Source organism: Lepidochelys olivacea (genome assembly GCF_965140295.1).
Source record: "Lepidochelys olivacea isolate rLepOli2 genome assembly, chromosome: 23".
In the NCBI taxonomy this organism is placed as follows: domain Eukaryota; kingdom Metazoa; phylum Chordata; order Testudines; family Cheloniidae; genus Lepidochelys; species Lepidochelys olivacea.
The window spans coordinates 1423235-1440825 of NC_140433.1; the positions used below are offsets into that span (position 1 = coordinate 1423235).

General features: G+C 60.6%; 1 protein-coding gene across 2 annotated transcripts in view; it reads left to right on the forward strand.

The window, feature by feature from the left end:
- The window catches only part of SIPA1L3 (signal induced proliferation associated 1 like 3), a 112016-nt gene extending 94903 nt beyond the window's left edge, over nt 1–17113 (forward strand). For both annotated transcript variants that reach the window (XM_084612650.1, XM_084612649.1), the window contains 9 exons: nt 651–769; nt 1902–2314; nt 7011–7232; nt 10237–10399; nt 10817–11018; nt 11900–12043; nt 14802–14907; nt 15547–15628; nt 15910–17113. In XM_084612650.1, coding sequence (XP_084468776.1) covers nt 651–769; nt 1902–2314; nt 7011–7232; nt 10237–10399; nt 10817–11018; nt 11900–12043; nt 14802–14907; nt 15547–15628; nt 15910–16056 — 1598 coding nt within the window. In that variant the 3' untranslated portion in view covers nt 16057–17113. The remainder of the gene's footprint in view (nt 1–650; nt 770–1901; nt 2315–7010; nt 7233–10236; nt 10400–10816; nt 11019–11899; nt 12044–14801; nt 14908–15546; nt 15629–15909) is intronic.
- Nucleotides 17114–17591: the final 478 nt, after the last annotated feature.

The following is a 17591-nucleotide window of genomic DNA, read 5'->3' on the forward strand; positions in this document are numbered from 1 at the left end:
AACAGGGCCCTAGCCCCACTCCGCATGAAGGGGTGGCCGAGACAAGCCCTTAGAACAGACACCGGGGACCAGCTGCACACAGCTGGTCTGTATCAGCGACGGGAGAGCAAGCGGGGAGATTTCCTTTGGTGGGATCATGAGCAAAGCAAACTCCCTCTGACCAGCTAGGGCAGCACAGCTGTGTGGGACCAGCTTGGTGTGTCCGCCAGCAGGCTCTGCCGCGGCCCTGGCGGACTCACCCCTTGGGAGGGGCCCCTCCAGCGGTATGGCTTAGGGTGCGGCTCGGCGGGGATTTCTCTGGAAATCCCTGTGTGCGGGCGGGAGGTGCTCTTCCTTCTGGGAGAGGCCAGTGCTGCGTTAATGGGGGCTGGGCTGGGCAAGGGAGGAGCAGTGTCCTGTCCCCTAGTGGCTCCCGTCGCAGGGGCCGATGTTCTAGCCGTGGCTAATTACCAGCTCCCTAAAGCTGCCCCCTCCCTGCCCTGTGCTGTCGTTTAGCGGCACTGCACTCCGGTTACAGGCTGGCGCCTTCTGCCCCAGAGGAGGCTGCCGGTGCGGTCTGACATGCCGCAGGCCGGTGGTGGGTGCCCTGGGATCCACGGGGCCTGCTGTGCATGTCGTTCCTGATGTGGCGTGGTGGTGGATTGTTGCAGAACCCCTGTGGCACGTGCCGGTGCAGTCCCGGCTCCCTGCTGCGACGGGGAGCAGCATGACCAAGCGGCCCAGCAGACAGGAGCTGGCAGGAAAGGATTCTCCCAACCGGCCTTCCAAAGTGAGTGGAGCTTCTCCCTGAATCCGGCCCCAGGCTACTCACTGCATTCTCCGGGTGCGAGTGTCCTGCCTGGGTCACGTGGGCTGCAGCACATGGTGCCTGGGAGCTGTTACAGCAGGCAGGCCCCTCTGCCCTGCTCCTGCCCCAGCCCCAGCGAGCCACAGGGATGTCCTGGCTCTCCCCTGGTGAGAAGCAGCCAGCTCGGCTCGTAGGGTTTCTCTCGTGCAGAGGCCTAGTGAAAAGGTCTGGGCCTGGGGGGGGCGACCGTGCCGGGGCAGATACCCCAGGGAAGCTGAGCCCCGCATCAGCGTCTGCCCCCAGTTGAAGGGGAGCTGAGTCTAGGAGCTGTTGTTCTGGGGGTGGGGGCCAGGCAGGAAACGCTGCCCCGGATTGTGTGGTCAGCATGGTTCCCAGCACTGTGTGCTTTAGGAAGGGCCGGGCTATATCCTGAGAGCAACACCCACCTGAGCGAATCTCCAGGAGCGTTCGGAGCCAGTTAGACCCATCTGTCAGCAGGAGAGGCTGCTGCAGCCACCGCGGCTGAGCAATGGAGCCGCTCGGCGTCTGCCCCCGCTCTGCAGGGCTGCACAAGAGCCTCTGCTGCGTTGCATCCCCAACGCAGGCCGGCCTCCCTTGGGCTGTCTCCACAGCGGCTGTAGCGTAGTCTGGGCATGGCTGTCGTCTAACCCGCCGGGCACAGCGATCCTGCTGCGGGTGATGCTTCTGAATGCCCCAGCCCATCAGAACCGGGGCTGCCAGTACGCCCTGCCCGGCCTGCCTGGGGGCGCTGCGCCGTCCCCATGATCTCCCCAGTGAGCGCACCGCTGCCTAGTCTGTGGGCAAGGGAACTCAGATGTGGGCCCAGCCCCGGCGCTCTGACTGACCCGCCGGACTGCACCCGCCTTCCCCAGACCCAGCAATCTGAGCATCTCAGAAAGAAGCCCCTCAAAGGGTCCCAGCCCTGCCGAGGTACCGGGAGCCCTCCGGAGGCGTGAGGTTCAATCCCCACAGCTCTCCCCAGGGGGTCCCTGGCTGGAGAAGGCGGGACAGGGCTCAGACCCCCAGTGGTGGGCGTGCGGCAGGAGTCCCGCTGGCCATTCTCCGGTGACCCGCGGCGGGGCTGTCTTTGCAGGGCGAGGCTCAGTACTCCAGCCACTCCAGCAGCAACACGCTGTCCAGCAACGCCTCCAGCAGCCACAGTGATGAGCGCTGGTTTGACGCGCCCGACCCTGCCGAGGGGGAGCCAGACCCCGTCTCCAAGGGGGCCTCCAGCGACAGCGGCGTTGACACCATGCTCTACCCCAAGCCCCCCCGCCTGGGGCCACAGAGAGACCAGCTGCCCAAAGCCCTGCCGGGCTCTGCCCGCTACGCCAGCCTGCACGAGACGGGGGGGCGACCCGGGAGCAAGAGGCGGGAGCCTTCTCCTGCTGTCAGCGTGGGCAGCCAGAGCCGGGGCCACTGGCCTAAGATGTACGCAGCAGGGGCCAGTGTGGCCGGGCCTGCCGCAGCCCCCGACCATGGCAGTGAGCTCTTCAAGCAGCCAAGGTAACCTGGCCTGTGCAGCGCAGAGTGCTTGGTGGGGGATGGGTGGGAAGCAGGGGGAACCCCCCACCACCACCTGTGATGGGAAGGCTCCAGGGTCTGCTTGAGCTCTTGCTGGGAGGCTGACAGAGGAGGAAAGTGGGGAAGAGCTAGTCTCCTGGCCAGCCACTTCCTCCCTCCGCCACTGCTTGGAGCTGGGCAGTGTCTCCGGTCATGGGCTGTGCCAGTCTGGGTGAGAGACACTGGCCGGGGAGGTCTGAGTACACAGCAAAATACCCAGGAACCCCGAGAGGTAGGTGGGGGAAAGGCTGAGGCCTTGCGTAAACATAGCTCAGATCTGGTGGGTCAGGTCCCCCTTTGCTGTCCCCTGCAAAGACGCTGCTTTCGTGCAGAGTCTGCAGACGGGGGATCTGTGTCCTCCGGTCATCGGTCATCGCAGCGTCTGTATCTGCAGCACTCTCCATGGCCCAGCTTGGGGGAGGCATTACATCTGGCAGCCGTGAACAGCCAGCGGAGCTCCCCCCTGCTGTGGAGCTGGAGGGCAAAGCTCCAAACCAGTGTCCTCCAGGTAACAGCCAGCACAGCTGAGCCCTCCTGCTGCTCAGTATGCAGCACCTGGCAGTGGAACGGAAGCCCAGGTAGCTTTTGAAGGCGTTAGGTCTGTGCTGGAGAAATACAATCCCCAGCTGGGGTAAATCGGCCCTAACTCCGACAAAGCCAGCGGGCCAAGCCGATTTGCTCCCCTGGAACCTGAACGTTCTGGTGCTGGGATGGGCCTGGACGAATCGTCTCTTGGGAGAGGCAGGGAAGGGCGTTCACAGAAAGCCTCTTCCCCTCCAGGATGTGAAATGCCCGTTAGTGAATGTGACGAAGTGGGACTGTTCTTAATGTATTCTCTGTATATTGTGGGGATGCCTCAGTTTCCCTAGGCAGTTCTTAAGTATCTAGGGGGTGGGGTAAGGGTGTATGATCGTTGCAGAGCCCTAGAGGGTAGGTGTGTGCAGGGGTCTGGACACAGAGAATGGCTGACACCCTGTTTCCTGGCAACTGATGGCCTGGGCCCTTCCCCCCTGCAAGGTGAGAGCTAAAGGGTTGGAGAACAAAGGAATTCGGTGACCTCCTGGCCCGGGGACAGGGACAAAGCCCAGAGGAGGAGGGGCTGGAGGGAGTTTCAGTTGGGGGCTGGCTGGGGACGAGGAGTGAAGTGCAGACCTGGTTGTCTGGCTCACTGCCCCCGAAAATGGACCAGGCTGAGGGGTCCTATTCTCTGTACCTATAAGCTCTGTGTTAGACCATGTTCCTGTCATCTAATAAACCTCTGTTTTACTGGCTGGCTGAGAGTCCCGTCTGACTGCGGAGATGGGGAGCAGGACCCTCTGGCTTCCTCAGGATCACGCCTGGGCGGACTCGCTGTGGGAGGCACACGGAGGGGCAGAGGATGCTGAATACTCCGAGGTCAGACCCAGGAAGGTGGAAGCCAGGTGAGCTGTGTGTCCTGAAGACAGGCTGCTCCCAGAGAGGAGACTCCCCCAGAGTCCTGCCTGGCTTCGTAGGGAGCAGTTCCAGCGCATCGCCTGGGGACTCGGTGACAACTGCCTGCTTCTTATCTCTGGTGGGACTTTGCTACACTGAAGCTTTGAATGAAGGACTGAATGACCCATCCCAGCTAGGGATGTTCTCCAGAGACTTGATTTGAACCTCAGTTTATTCCATCACTGCTACAAGCCTGAGCCAAGAACTGTGCCCTTACTGTATATAATTGATTCCATTTAACCCATTCTAGCTCTCGTCTCTATCTTCTTTGTTTTATGAATAAACCTTTAGATTTTAGATTCTAAAGGTTTGGAACAGCATGATTTGTGGATAAGGTCTGACTTGTATATTGACCTGGGTCTGGGGCTTGGTCCTTTGGGATCGAGAGAACCTTTGTTCTTTTACTGGGGTATTGGTTTTCATAACCCTTTGTCCCCATAACGAGTGGCACTGGTGGGGATACTGGGAAACTGGGGTGTCTAAGGGAATAGCTTATGTGACTTGTGGTTAGCCAGTGGGGTGAGACCAAAGTCCTCTCTGTCTGGCTGGTTTGGTTTTCCTTGGTGTGCACAGAAACCCCAGCCTGGGGCTGTGACTGCCCTGCTTTGAAGCGGTTTGTCCTGAATTGGCGCCTCTCCGTTGGGTCCCGCCAGAACCAGCCTCGTTACAGTGGCGTAGTCGGCAGGATCCACAGAACCAGGTCAATTAAACTTTGGGTCAGAACCCCACGCTGTCCAAATCTGACTTTTGGTATCGAGAGTTTGAATGGTTAAAAAGCAGCTGCAATGGGTGAGCAACGAGCATATGAGGGCCTTGGCGAAAAAGCCGTGGAAGGTTTGTGTTCAGAAAAGGGGATAAGCTTTAGAAAGAAAGCTACAAATCAAGCACTGAGAGATCTGTTAATGGGCAGTGATCAGGAGGCAGGAGCACAGCCCTTACCTAAGGCTACAGACGCTGCAGAAGCAATGAAACTGCAAGCCCTGAGAGACGGCCTGCAGTCGGAACATGAACAAAAACTGGCAGAAATTCGAATGAGAGAGAAGCAAGCCTTGGCCCAGTTGGAAAAAGAAGCTTCTGAAAGACGGAAGGAAAGGCTGGCTGCTAAGGAGAGTGTCCACCAGATGCAACAAAAAGCTGACAGACTTCAGCTCCAAGTCAAAAAAGCAATGGAAGAACAGCAGAAATTGTATCCTCTTGAAAGTCCGGTGTATAACAATGTTGGTATGTTGTATAACTCTGAGCAGTTGTCTGAGTGTAACCAAATGTATCCCACAGCTGCCACCAGTTGTCACCGAGTCCCCAGGCGATGCTCTGGAACTGCTCCCTACGAAGCCAGGCAGGACTCTGGGGGAGTCTCCTCTCTGTGAGCAGCCTGTCTGCAGGACACACAGCTCACCTGGCTTCCACCTTCCTGGGTCTGACCCCGGAGCATTCAGCATCCTCTGCCCCTCCGTGCGCTTCCCAGGCGGGGTCCTGGGGAAGCCAGAGGGTCCTGCCCCTCAACTCCGCAGTCAGACGTGACTCTCAGCCAGCCAGTAAAACAGAAGTTTTATTAGACGACAGGAACATGGTCTAACACAGAGCTTGTAGGTGCAGAGAACAGGACCCCTCAGCTGGGTCCATTTTGGGGGCCAGTGAGCCAGTCAACCAGGTCTGCCCTTCACTCCATGTCCCAGCCAGCCCCAAACTGAAACTCCCTCCAGCCCCTCCTCCTCTGGGCTTTGTCCCTTTCCCGGGCCAGGAGGTCACCGGATCCCTTTGTTCTCCAACCCTTTAGCTCTCACCTTGCAGGGGGGAAGGGCCCAGGCCGTCAGTTGCCAGGAGACAAGGTGTCGGCAATTCTCTGTGTCCAGACCCCTGCACCCACCTGCCCTCTAGGGCTCTGCAACGATCATACACCCTTGCCCCACCCCCTAGAGACTTAAGATCTGCCTAGGGGAAACTGAGGCACCCCCTCAATATTCAGAGGAAACATTAAGAACAGTCCTGCTTCGTCACAGTGAACCACGAAGAGAGAGCAGGTTCCTGGCACCCCTCTGGAGCACGGGCTAAAAGTCCTGCCCTGTACTGCCCCGGGAGGCATGGGTTTGGTTGGTGACACTGTTCCAGCTCTTGCTGTATTGCCAGTCCTAAGGGTTCAGAACTCATGAGCCCGGCCCCCTGAATCATGGGGTTTCCAAACTGCTCCCCGCTGGGCTCGGTATTTGCTGTCTGGTTGGGGAGCTCCTGGGATGTCACTTTCAGGCCTTTCTCTGTAACCACCGAGGCACAGAACCCCCTACTCACATGACTGCAGCAGCTGGGCCCTAAAGGAAAAACGCCCCAAATCTCATGAGTTGGCAACACCAGGCTGTTCAGTAAACACCCTGCTTGTTAGCTAGTGCTCGTCTCCCCCCCGCCACGTTCAGCTGTGTTTAGGGCACCCCAGATCTGTTCCACTGAAACAGTGAAAAGCAGCTGCAGCTTCTGCCCCAGCCCCTGGCTCCCCCGCCAAGTTCAGGGGTTTTGCAGCCCCTGTGTTTGCTTGATTTCCTCTCCCCAACAAGGCACCGGGCTGTAGAGGGGCAGCCGGGAAAGCGATTCTCTTCAAATCTCCGTTACCTTCCCAGAATCACAAACTGGAAACTCTGAGCCAAATAGACTTTACACACGAACTTCTGGGGGTCAAGATTCCCGCAGTGAGAAGTGATTTGGGGGTTCCCAACTTGAGGTGCCTGTCCGGGGTCCCCATGGTCACAAGTCGGGGTTTCCGCCCCAGCCGAATCCCGGCCCTTTACAGAGTCCCGCATCCAAGTCCCTGCTCACACCTGCAAATCTTGCCCCATTGTAAAACCAGCAGGTCAAATGTTATCAGACAGGGCTGGTTTGTAAAGTTCCAGTGTTGCTTTAAATGCTCAGACATGCCAAAGCCCAGGAGACTGGGCCACGTGCTAGTCTCTGGCCCAAACCCAGCGCTACCGTGGAGCAGCAGAGTTTTAATCCCAACCCAGAAACCGCCCGGGTTTTGTAGCGGTTGCATTGTTTTAGAATTGGTGATGAAAGGCTACCCGTGGGTCATCCCAGAGTGGCTTGTTTCCAGCCGGGGGGCACTGGTGCTGGGGGTGAAATCAGATTTCCGCCTGACCTGGAATTGATTTGCTTTCATTTTTTTTGTTTTACTTTGTAGTAATTTCAGTTCGCGACAAGGCCGTCCTGCTCAGGGTTACAAAACACCCGTGGCTGAGAATCCCAGGCCCCCACACGTGTCCCAGTCCAGCTCCTTCCAGCTGTCTGCCTCTGTCCCCAAATCCTTCTTTTCCAAACAGACCAGCAGGGGCAAGCCTGCGTTGGGGTGGAAGAGAGCCGAGGAGACCCCCACAAGACCTGTGGCCTTCATAGACCCAAAGAAGTAAGTGCTTCTCGTTGAACCTCCGGCTGGTGGGATGGGGCTGAGCAGAGCACCAGGCGTGTGTGATCTCTGCCGTGGGGAGCACATTCCGGGGAATGGTACTCGAGCGATAGCCTTCAATAGCTTGCTGTTGTTATACAGACAAAACTGCACAGGATCGTTTCAGGGGACAAGACAAGATATCACGTTTATTAGAATAACACAATTTGATTTAAGACCAATAACTAATATCTAATACCTATGCACATAGACACACACACACCCCCCAAATGTTCTGCAGCTGCTAGATAGTTACCAGTCCTGAATGTAGCTTGAGTTTGTGGCTTGTGGCGGCGAACTGGCCAGGAAAGCCGGGCACAAGGAAGAACTGGGTCTCTGCTGGGCATGCACCGATGCCCTTCCATGTTGGCAGCAGAATGTTACCCTCCAAAGTCTTCCATCTCACCCATCCTGTTTGTAGGCTTTAGTTTGAATCCAGAGTCTACAGGTCTTGCTGTGTCAGGCTGCCTCTGGGTCCGGTGTGAGTGATCACCCGTCAATTGCAGACCTGACTTTCAGCCTGGGACCTGGCTTCGATGATTCTTCAATTGTACTTCTGTTCTTTTCTTTTGAGGGTGGACTCTTCTCGCTTTGTCAGGGCTGTTGTCTGCATCTTCAGCCCTTGGTGTTTACACTTTATTTTATCAGGACCGGCTGGGGCTGGAGGTTGAGTCCATCATCCATCCATCCCTCATTCCCGCATCGAAACTACACTCATCAGGTTCCAGCAGGGTTTAGCGAAAATGAAGTGAGCGTTGTACAGTGGAGTTTGGGTTACACCATGGCCACGTGTAAGGAACGGCAAACAGGGAGCAGACGTTCCCATGTTGAGGCCGTGCAAGTTTCAGTGATTTAAGCAGCAATTGGATTGAAAATGAAACTCAATTAGCCAGTTCTTGGGGTACCTGGTTTTATGAATGGATGTAGTTTCATTCATAAAACTTTACTTATGAAGTTCTGTTAATAAAGTGAACAATTAACAATTTCATGGATCAGTTCTACACCATGAGTTCTGAGCCGAGCCCGTCTGCATGTGGGAGCCGCGCTCGCTCCCAGGCGAATGCTGCGGCTGGGCCAGCCAGTGCCCACTACCTCATTCCACCCTGTGCCCCCAGCCTGGGCAGCTCTTGCTTGGCACCTGAGGAGATGGGCATGGGTGGCCCCCCGTGCCCCCCAGCGCAGGTCTGGAGCTGCTGCTAGCAAGTGGGCCTGAGTGCAAGGGGGCTGAGTCTCCCCCCACACTCTCTCAGGCTCTGGCGTCTCTGCATGGGTGGCTGTGCCCACAAGGATGCATGGCAAACCTGGCTGGTGCCAGCCCTCCCCAGCACAAGAGGGTTAAGCCAAAGGTCGGAGAGGATGGCGGCCGTGTGCCTGTCTCAGACGACTCCTGCCTGGCTAGTGCGAGCAGTGGCTGCTTCCCAACGCCTGGCGCTGGGGCTTGGAGCCCGAGAGATGGGCACCTGCCTGCCCTGTCCACCCCGCGCCAGGATCCCTCCTGCAGCAAACAGGCACCCTCTCAGGGCCCTGCACACCAGGGAGAGGTGTGCAGCAGTGCCCCCAAGCAGTGTGGCCGCAGGAGCGGCTGCCTGGGGGCTGCACCCCTGATGCTCCGCCTGGAGCTCCCAGCTACCCACGGGCCCAGGCACGTTCAGTGCTAAGTCTACAGGGACGCTCTGTACTCCTGGCCCTGGCTTCCAATTGTCTCCTGCCAGCTACTGGGGCCACAGGGACGCCCAGCTGGACCCAGGGCCATTGACTGGTTCATGGAGCCAGCGTCTTGCCAGGGGTCGAAGGAGGAAGAACAGAGGGGCCAGTGGTAGCATTCCCGCCAGAGAGGGGCCGAAGCCGGCCTGGCGAGAGCCAAGCCCTTGGCGTTCCCGTCGGCCCCGCTCGGGCACCGGCTGTTTGTTAGCTGCATGGCGAGACGCACTGTGGGCCTGTCATTGCCGCTATCCTGCAGTCCAGCTCGGCAAGAGGCAGCTGGGAGCCACGGCTCCTGGCCTTCCAGCTAGCAAGGCTGGTGGACGAAAAGGAGACCGAAGCTGTGGCCCCATTCCTGGGGTTTAGGGCCTCCTCTTCTCACTCGTGGGATCCAGGTGGTTCCCCTGCCTCCTACAAAGGCTAATAAACGGAGCAGCCACTGGCGTCGCCTGGCCCCACTGGATCTGATGCTGCTCCCGCGCTGGCCAGGAAAGAAAAACCACCCCAGAAAAGCCAGAATTGGGCCAGCCGCTGCCTGGACAGTTCAGAGCTTTTCCAGCCCATCTCTGCTGGGCATCAGGAGGGGCCTGCTCCAGCTCGGGCTGTCGAATCACACCACCCGTGAATTTCTCCTAATCACACATGCCCAGTGGGGAGGGAACTGGGCAGGGGGTCAGGACTCCTGGGTTGTAGCCCCACATCTCACCTGCTCTGTTCCTCAGTTTCCCTGCCTATCTCTGTGTTTGTCCAGACAGTGTGCTCTTTGGAGCAGGGACTGTCTCACTGGGCCTGGACAGCGCCTAGCGCATCGGGGCCTGTGTAGCACCCAGCACCACCCAGCGGGGCCCCCATCTCGGTCGGGGCCTGTGGGCACAGCTGTCCTACAAATAACTCGCACCAGGCAAAAGTTCGTGAAGAAAATGATTGTTTCCATCGCTCCTGCATGGGCTCACTGCTTTACAAATGGAGTCCTGGCCCAGAGAGATGATGAGTGAAGCCCAAATCCACCCTGAGCACTGCGGGAGACAGAGTTTTCCGCAGGATTCAGATGAGCAGGGGGTGGGGGCTCTCCTGACTGCGAGAAGGGCTGTAAACACCCAGGAGTCTTGGGAGGCAGATGCCCCTCTTGCCTCAGGGCACCTGGTTCGGGTGGCCCTGTGCCTGCAGGGCAATGACCATCGGGCCTGCCGTGCTCTTGGCTAACGGGGGCTGCTCCTGGAGCCAGTCTCTAACCACGTCCCCCCCCCCCCCCCCGCTGCTCTAGGCAAATTGACGTGAACACCAAGAACGTCTTCGGGCAGCCCAGGCTGCGGGCGTCACTCCGGGACCTGCGCTCCCCGCGGAAGAACTACAAGTCCACCATTGAGGACGACCTGAAGAAGCTCATCATTATGGACGGCTTGGGCCCGGAGCAGGAGAGAGCCATGGTGGGTGCAGGCCGATGGGGTGGGCCCCACAAACAAGGGGGACTCTGCTCCCTTCCATCCATCTAACGGCAGTCAGGCGCTGGAAGGGGGTGGTGTTTGTGCTCCAGTGGGCAGGACTCCTCGGTTCTGTTCCCAGTTCTAGGCAGGGAGTGGGGGCTGGGGAACCAGGACTCCTGGGTTCCATCCCCAGCTCTGTCACTTATCTAGCGTGTGACCTTGGGCAAATCCTTTCCCCTCTCTGTGCCTCAGTTTCCCCTCCCACACTGTACTGTGAGGTCTTTGGGACAGGGACAGTCTCTCGCCCTGGTTCTGTGCAGTCCCCATCCCCGGTCTCCGATGAGGCTTCTCGGTGCTACTGTGACACTCCCAGTAGCAACCCCTGGGTGCTACCGGAAAGTAACTGTGTTTCTGCGACAGTCTCCGCAGAAGACTCTCCAGCGGACGTTGTCAGATGAGAGCCTGTGCAGCGGGAGGAGAGATGCCAGCTACGCCAACGCCACCTGCTTCGAACAGTCCCTGGCCAGCGACGTCCTCTTCACCAGCACCTACCCCTCCAACACGCTGCCCACCCGGCGGCAGCACCCGCAGCCGGGCACCGGGGGCCTCCCCGAGAAGAAATGTGAGTATGGCATGGGTCTTGGCTGGCAGCCCGGACTCCTGGGTTCTGTCCCTGGCTCTGGAAGGGGAGTGGGGACTGGTGGTTAGAGCAGGGGCCCAGGAACCAGGACTCCTGGGTTCTTTCCCCAGCTCTGCCCGGCCTGCTGCGTGACTCCAGCTGTGACACCTGCCCTTGCTGTGAAAGGGGACGGGGATGTCCCGTGGCGGGGAGTCCCTAGGTGACGAATGTGAGAGGCGCAGGGCAGTGTGTGACGTGGGTGCTGCCGCGATCCCGGTTCGTCAGGGAGTGCACACAGCGCCCTGCCTGGCAGAGAGGGGCCCTGCCTTGCACATGTGCTTGGTAGTAGACGAGAGCTGGGTCTCCCCATGGGCAGGTGCAGCTCCCCTCTGGGAAGAGCCAGGGCGTCTCCACCCAGCACCAGGCGGGTGTCCCTGGACCGTCACAGGACCAGTCCCTCCCTCCCTCCCTCTCCCGTGTGCCTCTGCCCGGACATGTCATTGCACCTCGGTCCCTCCTCATTCCTGTGAGTAGCAGTGAGGCCAGGCCCCACTGGCAGGTCTCCCCAGGCTCCTGGGGAAGGGCGGGGCTGGGGTGTGCGGGGCTGGTCTGAGCACAGCCCTAGTGTCCATTCCAGGAGCCGGGGCAGGGCTGGATCCAAGGGCTGCAGCATGTGGATTCTGCAGACCAGCCCCATGGTGCTAGCGGGATGATTCGTTGGCCTACAAGCTGGGGGTGCTCATCCCTGGGCTACACTTGGCCCTGGCGTAACCACAGGGCAGTGGGTGGGGGGCTGGCAGCAGGACAGAGTGCTGCTCCAGGGAGGTGCTGGGCTTGCTTCCCGGTACTCCAAGCATCCTCTGACCCCTCTGCTCTCCCCAAAGCCACCATCTCTGCCTCGGAGCTGTCACTGAGCGACGCACAGGACAAGCCCACGAGACGCCTCGACCCGGGGCTGATGCCCCTGCCCGACACGGCAGCTGGCCTGGAATGGTCCAGCCTGGTCAATGCTGCGAAGGCCTATGAAGGTAGGAGCGCCCTGCGTCTGCAGAACGCTCGCTCCCCGCGGCCAGGGAGCTGCGCCCTGCCACACTGGCGGTGGTGCTGCTGGCTGCCAATCCGCGTTAGCCAAGCCATGCCCAGACAGCTGCGGCGTTGGGAAATTATTGCCCAGTTAATGGCAGTGAGAGGGAAACCGAGGCACGACCTCCCTTTGCAGGAGGCGACGGTGATTAATACTGACCATGGCATTGTTGGCCGTAGAGCTCTGAGATCAGAGCCGGGCAGAGGGCAGCAGAGTGGGGAGAAGGGCTGGGCAAGGTGCTGGAACTAGGGGTACGGGGCGTGCTGCAGCACCCCCTGGCTGGAAGTGGTTTCCATCACATCCAGGGTTTACAGTTCAGTTCAGTGGCTCCCAGCCCCCACTGTATGCATTGTTCCAACACCCTGGGGCTGGGGGCAGCAGGGTAGGACGTGATATGGGGGTTTCTGGGACAGTGACGGGAAGTGGGTATGAATTGGGGGTTTCAAAGGCAAGTGGCTAACGTGCGTCATCTGTGCACCATCCCTGTGAGCCTCTGTCCCTCTGCTCCATCTCTGCCTCCCTCAGCTCCGACTCGGAGCCAGAGAGCCCCAGGCCAGCGGGACCAGCGGAGTCCCTCCGCGCTGTCCCCTGCCAGCTCAGCACTTGGTCAGTGTCCTCCAGAGGGAGGGGCCAGCCCCCAGGTTCAGAGCCGTCCTGTGATTGGGGGGGCTTGGCTCAAGCCCCCAGAGCGGGAGCAGATTCCAAGGGGCGAGTGTCCCGGTCGGGGCTCTCGGCTGCGGGGTGTCTGTAGGGTGGCGCTGGGCGTGCGAGGAGGCCCCAGCTCTTCGGAGTCGCCGTGAGGAGACAGTCTGCGCTGCAGGAGCTTGGAGCAGCTGGTCACAACAGTCCCTCCGCTCATTGCTCGGATTCCCTCGTTCCCTCCCCCTAGAGCTGCCCTGCCAAGTGATGTCTTTACTGCTGCCCAGCCCCCGTGTGGATGCCGCCCCTCCCTGGCCACACAGGCTGGGACTCTCCTGTCCATGCGTCACGCTCACGTCGCCGGGAGCCCCACCCCGGGGCTCTGGCAGGGCCGGGAGACGCACGGGAGCCCTTGTCGTGCCACTCAGTGAGAAATACGGGCGCTCCCAGCACCCTCCCGGGACTGAGACCCCTCCCCAGGTAGGAGGCTGTTCCCTGGCTCTGTGCCAGCACCAAGACCCCACTGCTGCGGTGAGTGTTTGGGAACCCAGGCTCCTGCCTTGGGCAGCACTGTTAGTGGTTAGAGCACAGAGCTGAGCGCCAGGAAGCCCCAAATTCTGTCCTCTGGAGTGCAATGGGGCCTGGTCAGGGGGAGGAGGGGTGGGGGGTGGGTCTAGTGCTGAGCACTGGCTGCACCCCATCGGCGTAGGTGGGGAGCAGGGCCCCCTGTATCCCATCAGCTCACGCAGCCCTTCTGCGTTGCTGCCTCTCCCTACTTCCAGCATCTTGGGGGTGGGGGGGGTCTGCTGGTGGGGTGCATCCCCCTGCTGTGGCCCCTGCACGCGGGCTGTGCAGAGGTCAGTCTCCAGAGGAGCCTGAAGAGCAGCTTAGGTCCCTCCCCTGCCCTTGGGTCCCCTTGCGTTGTGGGGTGAGCCGCCCCTCTGCTCTTCTCCGTACCCGGCTGCCACCTCTAAACAAAGCTGGGTCCTCCACGTCATCGCGCCTGTGACTTCCGCTGCCGCTCGCAACCCCAGGGAGCCATGGCCTCGCCAGCCTCCTCGCTGACATGGCAAAATAAACAGACCCTGTTGGGACAAGGCTGCTAGCCTGGCGGAGAGGAGCTGTGTGCCATAGGAGGCCAGCGCTGGGAGCGCAGGCATGGCCCGTGCCTTAGCAGGGAGAACTGAGCCCCCACAGATTCTCACTGCCCTGTCTCTTCCCATTCCCTCATTGAAATGTACCTATCGGGGGGGGGGGGGCAGCTGCTTCAGCCCCACACAAATACTGCCCCCCCATTCCTAACCGTGTCCGTTCCCAGTGAAAGGGAAATTTCAACCCCCGAATTTCTGCTTGGAAGAGAAAGGCGTGTAGCCAGGGTGAGCAGCAGGGCAGCACAGCGAGGGTTAAACCTGGAAGCTGCTGCAGGTGTGCGGGGAAGGGAGGGTACTTCACCCGGCATCCCAGCTGGTCCAGGGGCTAGGCCTGTGCCCGGTGGGGTGTCCTGCGAGTGCTCGGCATACCGGTGCTGCAAGGGACCCCCGTGGAGACTGGCACCCCATAGGCCAGAGTTGCCGGGGCTTGTGCCATTGGCATTTCCTCCTGGGTGCATTTGACGTAGTTCACATTTGGCTGTGGCACATCATCCATGGCACGCACGGCCCTGCCTGGGAGCTTGTCCTGGACCAACCGTGCAGGAGTCACACTGGCCGTTCCCAGGAGGGGCAGAGAGCCCAGCCAGCCCTTAGCCCGGTCTCTGCCCCCGACCGCTGGCCATCTGTGCTGCAGGACGGGCTCCCCTCAGGCTGAGAAAAGCCTCGATTGCAGCCTGGGTCTCCCCACCTCTGAGGCCCACGGAGGGCCGGGCGTGAGTCAAGCCGAGGGCGCTGCCTGGTAACTGGGCTCTGGGAGGAGCTCCTCTCCAGCACACAGCTCTGCAAACAGCTTCCGGCAGGGCTGATGCGGGCAGTGCTCAGGCCCAGGGAGTGCGGGTGCCCTCCAGGCAGGGCCCAGCTGCCTAGGCAGCATGGGTGCGGCAAAGCAAACCTCCCTCCTCTACCTTGCAGTGCAGAGAGCCGTCTCCCTCTTCTCCCTCAACGACTCGGTGCTGAGCCCCGCCGCCCCGCCAGCGCACAGCCCGGGCCCCACGCCCCGCACCACGCCCACCATGAGGTAAGCGGGGGCGCCTGGTTCTGTGCCCGGGTAAGCCCCGGCCCCTCTCCGTAACAGGGCAGACACTGCTGGGTGGGCTGGGCAGGTGGCTGGCGGGACAGGTGTGTCTAGCAGCAGTCGGGGCAGCGAGCGCCCTCCAGGCCTGGGCTGTGGGCGAGGGCAATGCAGTGCCTCTTCCTGCTGGCAGGAACCCAGCCGACCTCACATGGCCGGCGTGTCACGGAGCCACCGCCTGGCGCTGCAGCCAGAGTGCCACAGGGCAGGGCGCCGTAGGAGCAGTCTGCTAGCTATAGGGGAGCGGGGGGTAGACACCGCAGCCTCAGCCGGCCTGCCTGGCAGGAGCCCCCCACCAAGGCTGCGTCCTCACGCCCCTGGTTCTGTGTGCGTCTGTAGGGTGGTGCTCGCATTTCATCCATCCCCATCTCACAGCCACAGCCTGGCCAAGGAGACTGTTCCCCCACCCCGAGGCTGCCCTGGCCTGTGCTCCCGGGGCTCCCTGCACCAGCGGGTTAAGCCAGGAGGCTGCCTGGCGTGCCCAGGGGCTGCAGCAGGTCTCCACAGCCCTGCCAGCTCCTCTTGTCTGCGCTGGGTCCCCATTGCCGTGGCGAGATGCACTGACCCATGTTTTCCCCTCCCCAGCGAGGAGCTGCCCCTGGACCTGACGGGGAAGGTGTGTCAGCTGGAGGCCATGCTGAAGCAGCTACACAGTGACCTGCAGAAAGTAAGGGGCTCGCACCAGGGCTGCCCCCCTCCCCTTCTGTCGGCCCCACAGGGCACCCCCTTCTCTCTGCCGCTGGGCAGCCTCTCGGAAAGCTCCATCGGGCGGGCCTGCCTGCCTGTGCCCGGGGGCTGGGGTGCCTAGCAGGTTTGAGGCAGGCGGGCTGGGAGTCAGGACTCCTGGGTTCACTCCTTGCTCCTGAGCCGTCAGCAGGCTGGTAGCCCGGCTGGGGGTGGGGCTGGCTGCAGCTGGGAGCTCTCCAAACACCCCCCTCTCTCGCTCAGGAGAAGCAGGACAAGGTGATGCTGCAGGCAGAGGTGGCCAGTCTGCGCCAGAACAACCAGCGGCTGCAGGAGGAATCGCAGACGGCCAACGAGCAGCTGCGCAAGTTCGCCGAGATCTTCTCCAGCCCTGTGGATAAGGAGCTGTGAGCTGCCCCTCTCGGGCGCCAGGTGCCAGGCCCACCCAGCGCTGTACTGAGATCTTCTCCAGCCCTGTGGATAAGGAGCTGTGAGCTGCCCCTCTCGGGCGCCAGGTGCCAGGCACACCCAGCGCTGTACTGAGATCTTCTCGAGCCCTGTGGATAAAGAGCTGGGAGCTGCCCCTCTCGGGCACTGGGTGCCAGGCACACCCAGCGCTGTACTGAGATCTTCTCGAGGCCTGTGGATAAGGAGCTGGGAGCTGCCCCTCTAGGGCACTGGGTGCCAGGCACACCCAGCGCTGTACCCCCAGGCTGCCGACTGGGTGGGGGCAGCAGTGACCTGGGTGGCGCAGGGCACTCGGGAAGCTTCTGATGTGCTGGAAGGGGCCTGTGCTTGGAAGCAGCATTGCCGGCCCTTCCACGCCTGCACCATGCCCCTGGCAATATGTGGCTAAACACGGGGATTTACTGCTCCGTCTCCCTCCAGGCGGTGCTGTGTGTCAAGCCAGGAAGTTCTTGGGGCACCAGTGCCAGACGTTAAACCTCATGCAGAGAGCGCTGCTGGGCACCCGGGCCGGGACAGTGACTTCCTCACCCTGGAGGGGATCTGACCCGTTGGGGGGTAGGGGAGATCTTGGGCATGCATCGTCCAGGGCGATTATCTCCTGGGCGTGAACCTTTACTAATCTAGGAAATATCCCTGTGAAATGACTTGATTCCAGCCATGGGCACTGGAACAGCCCTTCTGCACTACGTTACACAGCCTGCATCTTCTGGCCAGGCCCCCCGGCCGTCTGCCACGGACATAGCACTATGGAGCTGGACGGCGTCGGTCGCTGTCACGGCCGCTGGGGGGGCAGGGTTTCGGGTGTATAATAATTATAATGGGATGGGATCCATACCTGGGAGAGAATATAAAAATCGCCCCTGCCTCTGGCGAGCACCCCTCAGCGCTAAGTTATTTTCCAGAGAAGGCACTGCTGAGTGCGGGTCAGGCCCTGCAGGCGGCTTGCCATGTAAATGTTCTTTATAAAACACTATATTTGTATAAAGGAGACGCTTTGTAAGGCTCTTTCCATGCGATTTCTGTACACGGCGCCAGGCGGTGGGAAGCATTTGCAGCGGCCACGAGGTAAAAGCAAGGAGCAGCGTGTGCCGGGGAATGAACCTGCGCTTACTGCGCTTGGTGGGTAACCGTAAGAGCCACGGGGCGTGCGATGGGAGAGACGTCTGTCACCCAGAGCGGCTCCTGGGCAGCTAGATCAGCGTGTGGCCGGTGGGGTGACCCCCCCCCCCCAATTCCCTTTTATAGCTGCCTCCAGAATCCAAGCCCACCGCTAACAGCGGGGCTCCGGGTAGCCGCCTGGGGAGGCTTTCCTGGCGGCTTGCCCGGATATGGCCCGTTGTTGCTTTACTTCTTTGGCCACGCAGTCACGGGGCAGCAAGGTGCTAATTTCATGTCGGTGCATGAAATCTCTTGTGCCCCAGCGAGCAGGCACGGGCCAGGTTCCCGGCGGTGCTGCACATCGCTTCCAATCAGCTGGA